This window comes from Plecotus auritus (genome assembly GCF_963455305.1).
Source record: "Plecotus auritus genome assembly, chromosome: 9".
NCBI lineage: Eukaryota > Metazoa > Chordata > Mammalia > Chiroptera > Vespertilionidae > Plecotus > Plecotus auritus.
The window spans coordinates 129,057,664-129,070,073 of record NC_137783.1 but is presented as its reverse complement, the minus strand read 5'-3'; the positions used below and the strand labels follow the sequence as shown (position 1 = coordinate 129,070,073).

General features: G+C 35.8%; 1 protein-coding gene across 3 annotated transcripts in view; it reads right to left on the bottom strand.

The window, feature by feature from the left end:
• Window positions 1-4,993: 4,993 nt before the first annotated feature.
• LUZP2 (leucine zipper protein 2) overlaps window positions 4,994-12,410 on the bottom strand; it is a 328,528-nt gene continuing 321,111 nt past the window's right edge. For all 3 annotated transcript variants that reach the window (XM_080640495.1, XM_080640497.1, XM_080640496.1), the window contains 2 exons: window positions 10,019-10,096; window positions 4,994-8,581 (listed from right to left, as the gene is read on the bottom strand). In XM_080640495.1, the coding sequence (XP_080496621.1) occupies window positions 8,498-8,581; window positions 10,019-10,096 (162 nt within the window). In that variant the 3' untranslated portion in view covers window positions 4,994-8,497. The remainder of the gene's footprint in view (window positions 8,582-10,018; window positions 10,097-12,410) is intronic.

The window sequence follows — 12,410 nt, the reverse complement described above, 5'->3', positions numbered from 1 at the left end:
AATGTATAGATACCTTTAAAATTGAAATAAGTAGAGTTTATTAAGTGTTTATCATTTTTTTCTATTATATAATTTCATTTAATACTTAAAGGAAATAGCTATCATTGTCATCTTATTATTCCTATTTTTCTGGTGAAGACACTGAAACACACAGAGGTTAGCAGAACAAAGAATTTAGGTAAACAGTCTGACTCCAAGTCTTTGCTCACAATCAAGTTTAACACTTTTAGTGTTACGTGTACACTTATAAAGGGGTGTGTGTGTATGTGTGCGTGCATGTGTGTATGTGTGTATATATAAAGTATCTTTTGATAAAGCTGCCCTAGAAGTAGTGTGTTTTTAGAAACAAAATTGAAACCCAAGCTCAGGAAGGCTTTTGAGAATTTCTTTAAAAATTTAGCACTACCACGGTTCCTCCCTGCTCCTTGGCCTCTGCAAGACATACAGGTCAACCTGCAGGAAAGAGACTCAGTGAGTTTGCATTGTTTATTCATATCTCAGGGAATAAAAGGAAACATTTGAATGGTATGATGTGTTAAAGAAAAATAATTACCTACCAGGTCAAGTGGGAGTTCTTAGAAGTGGGAGTTCATAGAAACTGCAGTATGGGTCAATCAGACAAATCTATCTTTACATTATCTTGGAAAGTAAAAGTACACAAATCACATCAGATCTTAAGTAAAAGCCAATTAACCTTGGCAGTTGTACCATGGAATAGTTAGTATTTTATTCCAAAATTATAGTAATTCAATGAATTGCATTTAACCTCAATTTCAAATAAAACACATAGAGAAAAGGCAAAGTAACAATGCATAACTTTATTTAAAAAGAGAGAGAGAGAGAGAGAGAGAGAGAGAGAGAGAGAGAGAGAGAGAGAGAAAGACAAAACCTAAGCAAATTATTTCCTTATAAAACCATACTGGTTTTCAAAGATGTAGTAATTTCAAAGTTATCTGTGTCTGGAAACTTCCTCAGCAAATTTCTGTCACAAGAACATTATCTCATTACCATTTGAGGTAAATAAAATACCTCCCTTAATCTTACGAATTCAGTTTTATTTCTCTAACAGTGTACCTGTGCTCTACCACAGTCAGAGTGGATAATATAATTACTAGTATAATTAACTACCTCATTTTTCTCAAGTAAAAAATACTTAGGTTACTATAAGTATAGTTGTTTAAAATTCCTTGATTACCCATGCATATAAAACCATGCTGAAAGGGGTTCCCCTTTTTAGGTTATCTGGTGAATAACTCCAAATGCAACTCCCCAAACTAGGTTTAACTATTGACAAATGAACAGACATAAAGAGGAACATGAGCCAAGCCTGTGCATTTGAGGGATGGGGATGGTTGTCTACATTGAATAGCTGACTGGAGATGCTAATTTGTGTGTCCAGTTGCACAGTCCAAATTAGCATTGTGTATTCATTGCAATTGCATTGAACAGTTATCTACTGTGCTCTTAGAATTTCTGTGTTAAAATAACATGGAATGTGAATATGAATAGAATCAGGGAAGAAAAATAAACTCTCAACTGGTATATGCATGTTTTGCTGAATTAATATCCATGAACATATGCATACAGGCATGCACATACATGGATGAAGATGTAAACATATGAGGGGTATTCATACTAACCTTACGCATCTACAAATTAAAATGTTCACAACTCCCAGAAAGCACAAATGTGTATAGAAACTGCTAGAATAAGGCCTACAATTTTAAGGTTTTGAACACCATGCAAAATATTATACATTCATTAATCTTAGTTTAGTATCATTTTCTGAGTGAAGACATTACAAGCCAAGTTGCCTTCATACTCCACTCCCTGTGTCCCATGGTATGCTGTAAAGAGAACCCTGGTCTTTGTAGCAGTCATGCATTTATTGTGTGCTTCCTTCATTAATGTTTGTCTTTTTTTTCTATACTGCAAGCTCCATAGATGCAGGATTCTGGCCTCTGCAGTGGAGGCAGTGTGTGAAATGCTTAAGCACACAGATTCCAGTAAGTCATTTATCCCTCCTCCGCCTCTTACAAGCTGTGTGATCTTGACAATTCATTAATACTTTTCTACTTCAATATTCTCATTTATGAAATAAGGATAATTGTAATATGTCTCAAATAATCCTGAGAATATTTTATAATACTTTTATTGAATTTATTGAAGTGACATTCTATATAATAAAGAGGTAATATGCAAATTGACCATCACTCCAACACATAAGATTGCTGCCCCCATGAGGTCAAAGATGGCCACCCCCATGTGGATACCAGGTGGCCGCCACAAGATGGCCTGCAAGGGAGGGCAGTTAGGGGCAATCGGGCCAGCAGGGGAGCAGTTAGGTGTCGATCAGGCTGGCAGGCAGAAGCGGTTAGGGGCAATCAGGCAGGCAGGCAGGCGAGTGGTTGGGAACCAGCAGTCCTGGATTGTGAGAGGGATGTTCAACTGCCCATTTAGGGCAGTCAGACATCCCTTGAGGGATCCCAGATTGGAGAGGGTGAAGGCTGGGCTGAGGGATACACACACACACACACACACACACACACACATCCATGCATGAATTTTGTTTACCGGGCCTCTAGTTGGTTAATAAATTTATATAGGTTTCAGGTGTACAATTCTATAATACATCATGTACATATTGTATTATGTGTTCACCACCCCAAATCAAGTCTCCTTCCATCACATTTATCCACCCTTTACCTTCTACCTCCCTCTGCCCCACTCTTTCCCTCTGGTAATCACCATACTATTGTCTGTGTCTATGAGTTGTTGTTTTTTTCCTTGCTTAATCTCTTCACCATATCTAAAACAGTGACTGGCATTAAGTGTAATATTAGTATTCAAAATTAATACTTTTGCTTACCATTGCATCCTAATGGAAACGTGGAATAGCTGAATGAACAAATGAACAAATCATAGAGATTATCTTATTCAGCGATATTCAAATCACTTTGAAATTGGCCTTTGGACTCCCTTTCACCATTGAAAGTATTGCAGAATGTGTGTGGAAAAGCACGGGGCTTGGTTGGAATGTCTGTAAGGAAAATTCTCCGAAAGGTTGGGGGCTTCTGGGGGGACCTTGCCGAAGAGAGCAGACCCTACCTTGACTTTTCTAAACAAGTCTGAACGCCTGGGTATTTTACTAAAATCTCTGTTTAGTCTTTTAGACCCAACCGTATAGAAGCATGTGCTTTCTCCAGGATACTTACCCTACTGATTATATCTAGAGGTTAATTTTAGTTCAAGCTATTATGACAATAAAAGCCTAAGAAGGCAGGTGAACAGGACTGATTTTACTTCTAAAGTACTAGTAAAACAGTCCCTTAGTCCTCTCTTTCACAGAAACATGTGTCAAAGCAATCTGTTCATCCGTCGCTCAGGGTCTGCCGGTTAGCCCTGGCAAATGTTTAAACCCAACAATAGATTATATACTCTAGAACAGACTGACAAATGTCAGAAGGGAGTGAGTTGAGGGGCTGGGTGGAAAAAGTGAAGGGATTAAACAGTATAAATTGGTCATTGCAGAAGAGCCACAGAGATGTGGATTAGAGCATAGGATATATAGTCAATAATTTTGAGATAAATAATGGGCCAGGTGATTATTCTGAAGCAATCAGGGGACCACTCTGTAAAGTATATGATTTTCTAACCACTTTACTATACGTCTGAAACCTATACAGAATAATATTGAATGTAAACTGTAATTGAAAAATACATTTAGCCTAGCTGGCGTGACTCAGTGGTGGAGCATCAATCCCCAGTAAGGGGTGAGCAGGAGGCAGCCAATCAATGATTCTGTCTCATCATTGATGTTTCTATCTCTCTCTCCCTCTCCCTTCCTCTCTTAAATCAATAAAAATATATATTTTAAAAACACATTTAAAGAAAAGTATAGTACTATTAAAGGTGAGGGTTTGTGGATTCCAGAGCCCCATCCTCTAGATGTTTATTTACTTCCAGAGCAGTCCTTGAGTTATGACTGCTAAAGGGCCAGGGCTCAGCAGAACAGAGGAAAATCTCTCAAGAGCTCAGAAACTAATGCTAAAAGAAATTAAGTGACCTGTGCAAGTCAGAGTGAATGTCAAAGCTGGATTCCAATGAGGACACATACATTCCCTGTGAATTATGTCCATTACATTGAGCTGCATTCCAAAATTCATCCAGCACTGTCATATCCACTCTGCTTAAAATCACAGTTTCAGGTCCATACATAATCCTTCCAGAGAGAAAGGCAAAGGAAAAAAGCCTACAAACAAAACAAATAACAACAAAACCCCTAAAAGACAGCATTTATTTCCTCTTCCTAAAACACTGGTCTTAATAGTCCCTGTTATCCTACTAGAATATGCTTCCTTTTAGCTTCCCTTCCTTCTTCCCTTGCTGCTTCAGATTCTGAATTAATTCATTCAGCAAATATTTAAGCACTTTCTATGGGGCAGCTAGTCCTACGCACTTGAGACTCATTTGCAGACAAAAAGACAAAAATCTCTGCCATCATGGAACTCCATTAAACTGAAAGAACACTCTAAGTAAAAGAAAAGATTTCCAGGACACTGGCAAAGAGAGATTGAAGAAACTTCCAGGATGATATCTTTAAAAAGTTTTTAGATCTTGATACACAGAAGCAAGTACTATTTTTATTTTTTTTTATTTTTTATTTTTTTAAATATATTTTATTGATTTTTTACAGAGCGGAAGGGAGAGGAGGGATAGAGAGTTAGAAACATCGATGAGAGAGAAACATCGATCAGCTGCCTCTTGCACGCCCCCCACTGGGGACGTGCCCGCAACCAAGGTACATGCCCTTGACCGGAATCGAACCTGGGACCCTTGAGTCCGCAGGCCGACGCTCTATCCACTGAGCCAAACCGGTTTTGGCAAGTACTATTTTTAATGTTAATATTTGTTGTTGTTTTTTTCAATTAGTTTATGTAGAATAATATACATTATAGTTTTGGTAATAAATCTTTATTGAGGAAAAATAGGCCATCTTTCAGTACCTTTTATTCTTCATCACTCGGACATTAAGACTATGGCACATAATCCAGATGAACAAATAATTTGGGGAAGTTTAAGACTTTACACATGACAGAAAATGTTCCCTAAATAGACAGGCATATGTTTTCATCACTCTCTAGGTCTGGCCAGCTCACCCTACTCTGAGTTGATAATCTTTCAGCCTCTGCTGCAATTAGTGCTAATTACAGTACCGAGCTATAAAAATAAAAGATTCCACTATTAAAAGTTCACAGATATTGTTTTAATCCATCTATCCACATTGTCAGCTAAAACAGCCAAAGTCTCTTTCACATAGAACTGTCTTAGACTTGTAATCCAGTATATTTTATGAAACAGAATTATGTCTGAAATAGTACTGAAATGCTAAATAGATGATTAAGGAATGAAAATCAATAGTTAGCCATCTAATATATTCAGCCCACAGAGATTTAGGATCACACAGGAAGTCACATCCAGATGCATTACTGAATCTTTCACTTTTCATCTGAAAATGTTGGCATTGGATAGACACAGTCAGCATTCATTTAGGTCTGATACACTTGAGGCACTACTCCAATTCACATAGTTGGATATAAGAGGAAACACAAAATCTAAAACAAATTCATAACTTAGAATGAATATATAGCAGATTAGTACTTTAATAAGTTGTTGTAGTTCTGGTAACCCCTATATTAAGTTGGTCCATCACTAAGTATGTTTCTCAATAGAAATCAATTCATATTCCGCAAAACATAAGAAATCTTTCACTGCTTACCATTACAGGTACATAATAGAATTCATACTATATATATTCAACATTCAGGTTAATGTTTTCTTCCACATGAAGATAGTTAGGCTAATGTTAACTCCTCAAAAACAATCATCTATTTATAGAGCTGTTAATTAAAAGACATAATAAGAAATGGCCCCTCTCTTATAGACAAAAGCTACACGTGTAAGTGTAAGTAAAGCATTTTAAACCTCTCTGATGCTATTTTAAAGTAATTAAAGGATTGAGAGAAATAAAATGCATTCATTACATTCATAGAGCATACTAATAAAGGTATTCTGTACTTACTAGTAACTATCAAAGGAACTCTCAGAATATTTCTTAAAAATATGTATAAAGCTTTTCTGCTACAAATTCCTTTTGTTTTGAAACAAATAATGCAATGAATACACCACGGTAAAGTCTGCAGGACACATAATGCTATCATTAAAGAAAAAGTATATACATTGTATTCATTCAAAGCCCTCTTGATCATAACAATAATTAAGAGAAGCAACTTGATTTTTATTATCAATACTAGGATAGGAATTTATAGCATAGAAAAAATAATTTACAAATAAGCTGTTCAAATTGGATTAATATTATGCCAAATTCTTATTTTTCATCATATATGCTATAAAAGTTTCAGAAAATATCAGCCTGATTTTCTTTTTATTAGTTCCAAAGATGCCTCATAACATACTGTGCTAAGGTGAAATGGGTAATTAACTTTAATAGGATCCATAGAATCTAGGAGTGAAGTTGAGGCACAGGATGGGGATAGGAAAGTGGACCTAAATTAAAACTAACTTATCTACTTCCCTTTCATAAGACTTTGAAGATGGTTAGGGTTTGTGGGTACAGTGGAAAAAAATTTAAGGAACAGGACTCAAGAAATTAGCCATATTCCTGCTCATATAATCAAAATTTTTAGAGCAAGAAGTCAGCAGAAACTTTGGACTTTGATCTTCTCTCTATCATGGTCACCTACCTGTAAATTCTATGGGTCATCTATAAAATTAATTCTCCTCTTTCTTTCTTAGAATTAGCCTATAATCTGAAAAATACTGATAAATGACACAGTTATTCTGTAAATACAACAGCCACAATGTTACTTTTACTGTTAATGATAGTTTGCCATTTCTCCAAATCACTACATTTCTTTGAATATGCCATCATGATCAAAGGTTGGCCATTTTGTTCCAGAATTGAATTTCATCTACTGATTACAGAATTCATGAAATCTAAGTATTTCTAACACAGTCTGTCAGGATTCAATGCCCCAATGAATGCTTGGCATATCCATTATATAAATCCCATACTTGTATATGCTTTCTGAAAATGGGTCTACATATATTTGGCTCAGACCAACTACAATGATCATTTTATTCATTAATTTGAGTTTGTAAGTTTGATGCTATATCCACCCTATCAATCAGATAATTATTTAATTATAAATTTCTCATGCTTGTTAACTATGTTCAAATTATTCGTGAGTGAATTTATTTGATTAGTGATAGTCCTATATGGAGCTCCAACTTCAAAGATTATCACAGCCATTTATTTGTTTTAATATATTTGTTTCCAAGATATACAAATCTGGGTTCATTGACTCCACATGGCTATTTTACTTCCATCAAATCCCCATTTTTAAGTGTATATCATCTGTTTGCATATTTGTATTTTAGAACCTCCTTCCCATCCCACATTTCAATACCCAAATTTCATATCAAAAATTATGCCAAGCCCCTGACCGGTTTGGCTCAGTGGATAGAGCATCGGCCTGCGGACTGAAGGGTCCCCGGTTCGATTCCGGTTAAGGGCATGTACCTGGGTTGCGGGCACATCCCCAGTGGGAGGTGTGCAGGAGGCAGCTGATCAATGTTTCTCTCTCATCGATGTTTCTAACTATCTATCTCCTCCCTTTCCTCTCTGTAAGAAATCAATAAAATATTTAAAAAAAAATTATGCCAAGCATTTCAAATAACTTGATTCTAACTTGGAGTCATTCCAGCAGACAACCATAGGCATGTGCCTATAGGATACCAAAAAAATCTAATCAGTTGTGTCAGAAATTCAGTCCTTCATTTAGGACTAACTGTAGATAAAACATATTTTATCTACATTATACCAAATACACTTAATGAATTATCTTAACTGACTAAATCCCTGACAGAGTTGCCTTGATATTGATTAGCCATGATTCTACATATTAAGAATAGCAATAAACACTCTCAAACAAATATTCATATTCTGATCTTGAAGAATGTGAATCCAATTAGCCAGTGGGGAAAAAATTCTTTATGATATGATTACAATTTGGATTCTAAGAATTCTGACGATGCAAGACATTTTATCATCCTCCAGCATATTTCACAGAAAGTACTAGATATTAGATACTCAAATGAATCATAAGAATTAACTTATATTGTATTTGAGTTCAAAAGAGACCAATTATACTGGGCAATTTACTGATGACAATGACTATTTATGACTGAAGATATCCATTTTAATTAGGTTATTGCGTGAGGATCATAATTGGCCTGGAATCTTTTGGACAATTTGAAGAATACTTGATAAAGTATATAAAATTGTGAAAAAATTACATGATTTAGAAACTTAGTATTTCCATCAAGCCTATGATCTAAAAAGGATATGAAGACAATAGCAAATGAATGTTTTAAACACAGTTTCTTGACATCTGCAGTATTTTTTCTTCTTTAGTCACTCTCCCTTCAAAGCTGGTGAATTGTTTTTTTCCTGGGTTTTTTCCACTTCACATTCAGTACAAGGAAGCATTTGCAATTTCTGTCAAACAGAACAAAAAAATAATTAGGAGAGTAAAATATATATATATATATATATATATATATATATATATATATGGCAAAATTTAAAGTGTAATGGAATAATAATTTAAATTAATATATCTCAACTAATATCTGATAGAAAACTAATGCCAAACAAAAATAAAATAAATGGAAATATGTTACTATTGCTACTTCATGAAAGTTCATACTATATTGTCTACAAATGGCAAAATACTTTAAAATATTTTGAGAAAACTTTGGCCAAACCATTCAAATCTAACCCCAAATTTGAAAAAAAAAAAGGGTCAAGTGAAATGAAACCTAAGAATTGTTATTTTTAGTCAAATATTGAACAGTAGAGATAGAAGTTCAGAAATAAGCTCCTGAGTTGTATCTGTTTTTTTACTGTTTTTGTGGGATTAAGTGTACTTTATCTATCTCCTCTCATCCCCAAATCTTTTTATTTGTCCCCTAAGAAATAGATGCATGTTTTTTATTCTCAGTTTATTTTTGTTTTGTTTCTTGGTTGGGAGTGAGGGGAGGGACACCACCCTCACCCTTGTTCTTCTGAGGATCTCAGATAATAAAACTAAAAGCTCAGTGGCAGGCATAGTGATCATGGAAAGGTACAGAAGCACTAGGTGAAGGAGTATATTTGATTTGCCTATACAACATCCCTGCTTCAGTAAAAGCAAAAGAGAAAACTCACTGAAGCAAATATATGTAAGAGAACATTATGGCCCAGTGAGTGTGGTTTAGTTGGTTGAGCATCAATCCATGCACCATGAGGTCACTGGTTCCATTCTTAGTCAGGATACATGCCCAGAATTTGGGCTCCATCCCTAGGTCGGGGGAAGGGGCGGGGGGCATGCAGGAGACAGCCAATCCCTGTTTCTCTCTCATTGCTCTCTCTCTCTCTCTCTCTCTCTCTCTCTCTCTCTCTCTCTCTCTCTCTCTCTCTCTCTCTCTCTCTCTCCCTCCCTCTCTCCCTCCCTCTCTCCTTCCCTCTTTCTTTCTCTCCCTCTCTCTGAAATCAATAAAAAAAATAGTTTTGAAAGAAGGAGAACATTATGCTCTGGAAAAAAAACAGTGAGAGAAAGACAAGTACCATATGATTTCACTTATATGTGGAATCTAATGAACAAACAGAAATACCAAGCAAAATAGAGACAGGCTTATAGATAGGGAGCAGGCAGACAGTTTTGGTGCGGAAGTGGGGAAGTGGAAGTGGAAGGATTGAGCAAAAAAGAAAAAAAAGGGAGAGAGAACTCATGGACATGGACAACAAGGTGGTGATTGCAGGGAGAGGGTGTGGAGGTGGAAGAGGGCATAGTGGGGATGAATGGTTATGGAAAAAATTAAAATAAAATAATAGTAATTAGAAAATAAAAAGAGTGCTTTCTGGCATAATAAAAACCAACCAACAAAAAAGTACCTGTGTGATAGGCTCTGGTTTTGCACTGCCATCGCTTGGGGGATTTTCTTTATGTTTCATCAAACATGTCCTGTCCTCCTGTAAAAGTTGCAATTGAAAACAGGTCATGGAATTAAATTAAGTAAAGGAAGGGGTTAGAAAAATGCTCTTGAACTCTCCCCATTGAGACACTGCCTTCACTTTGATGCAAGCTGAAAGGGTAAGCTAAGAACAAAAGCATCACAAAATGAGCGGGATCCCAAGAGAAGTTTTAAGCATTCACCAGGGGTTTGGGATCTCAGTGTGCTTATAGCAGTCAGTTACCACAACAAAGTTCACTTCTAGTGCAAAGTTCTTTCTGTGTAAAAAATAAAATAAAATAAAATGAAGAATTACAAACAACTACATTTGGCTTGTGTCTAGCTTCTAAGATAGCAATATGTCAATGGTATGTATGCCTGCAGGAACAGCAATATTTCAAGCCAGGAAGCAATGTAAACAATATGTTCATCAATCTGTCTGGCATAAAATCTTTAAAACCTTAAAAATATCATATTTCTTTAGTATAATATCCAATATTTTATTAAGCAAGAAATCTAATCTTACTTATTAGCCTCAATAGCTTTGAAGCAGCTGAATGGCTGGCAGTGTATTCTAATTGGGCATCCTTTTCATTTAAACCAATATCAAAAGATGAAGTTTCCCTCCCTCCCTGTCTCCCCGCTTTTCCTCTCTTCCTTCTTGTTTTTCTTTCCTTCTTTATCTGCTTCCCTTCCATCCTCTTTTCCTTGCTTTCTCTCATCCTCTTCTCCTTCTTTTTTTCTTCCTCTATATTTTGAACACATTTTTAAAGTAACCATTAAAAACGATTTAGTGTAAGAATATGCTTTTTTTTTGGGGGGGGGGATGTGGAGGGCAGAGTATGTTCCAAAATCTTTTTCTTGTGTAAACAGATCCTGGGAGTTCAATAACCCATGGCCACTGGTTAGCTTTAACCTTGAACAAGTCAGTTTGTTTCCTTGGGGTTAAACAGAAGGCTACCTAAGCTGGTGAACTCTAACATTCTGTAAATTCTACAATTATATGATAACTAAAAAGGTTGCATAGGCGATTTAACCTACCCCAGTTTAGACTTTAGAGAAAAGTTATTTTATATGCTCCCTATTCTCACACTATATTGCTCTCACTTGAATAAACATCATATTACTTTACTTTTCTGTGCCTATGTGTATGGAAATAAACCCTGACAAAACAGAGGGGATGTTTATCAGCCTTAGATGGCAGCAAGTCTCTGCCAGACAGCAATTGGCCAATGTATAATCTCTGAATAAATAATAAATGAGTAAAATAATCATTGGCTATGAAAATATTACAATTTATAGCATTTTAATAAATGCCTACATTTTTTCATAAAATTAAATTTAGGTATATTTGATAGAGACTCCAAAATGATTACACACAGCCCCTTCTTCTAAATAAGCCTACAGTATCCCTCGCTGGTTTGGTTCAGTGGGTAGAGCATCAGCCTGTGGATGGAAGGGTCCTGGGTTTGATTCCAGTCAACCTTGGTTGCAGGCTCCTCCCTGACCTGGGCCCTGGTTGGGGCTCCTGCATGAGGTAACTAATTGATATGTTTCTCTCACATTGATATTTCTTTTTTTAAAAAATATATTTTATTGATTTTTTCACAGAGAGAAAGGGAGAGGGATAGAGAGTCAGAAACATCGATGAGAGAGAAACATCGATCAGCTGCCTCCTGCACACTCCCTACTGGGTATGTGCCCACAACCAAGGTACATGCCCTTGACCAGAATCGAACCTTGGACCCTTGAGTCCGCAGGCCAATGCTCTATCCACTGAGCCAAACCAGTTAGGGCTTGATATTTCTTTCTGTCTTTCCCTCTCTCTTCCATTCTCTCTGATGATCAATGGAAAAATATCCTCGGGTGAAGATTAAATAAATAAATAAATAAATAAATAAATAAATAAATAAATAAGCCTACAATATAGTGGAAAAGTATATTGTAACTATAATAAGAGAAATCAGTAGTCAAAACCTTCACTACCTTATTCCTAAGAACTTTAGGCAAATTCACAGGCAAATTGTCTATACTACCTAAGAAAAAATTTCTTTTTATGTTGCATGGGTTTAAATTATACCTAGAATCTAAAATTATCCTGGAAAAATTATAATTTCTAACATTTAAATTTTTAATAATTTACAATGTTTAAAAAAATAATACCCTTGGGTAATAACTCCATCCTAACTATGGGACTTCCATTTTTAAGCAATACACCAGCAACTCAGATGTACAGTGAAAACTGAAATCCACTTCTTTATAATGCACAAATGCCTTATAAATCCCTTAGAAGGTGGTATGATATAACCATTTCCCAAATCTATTTGACCGAA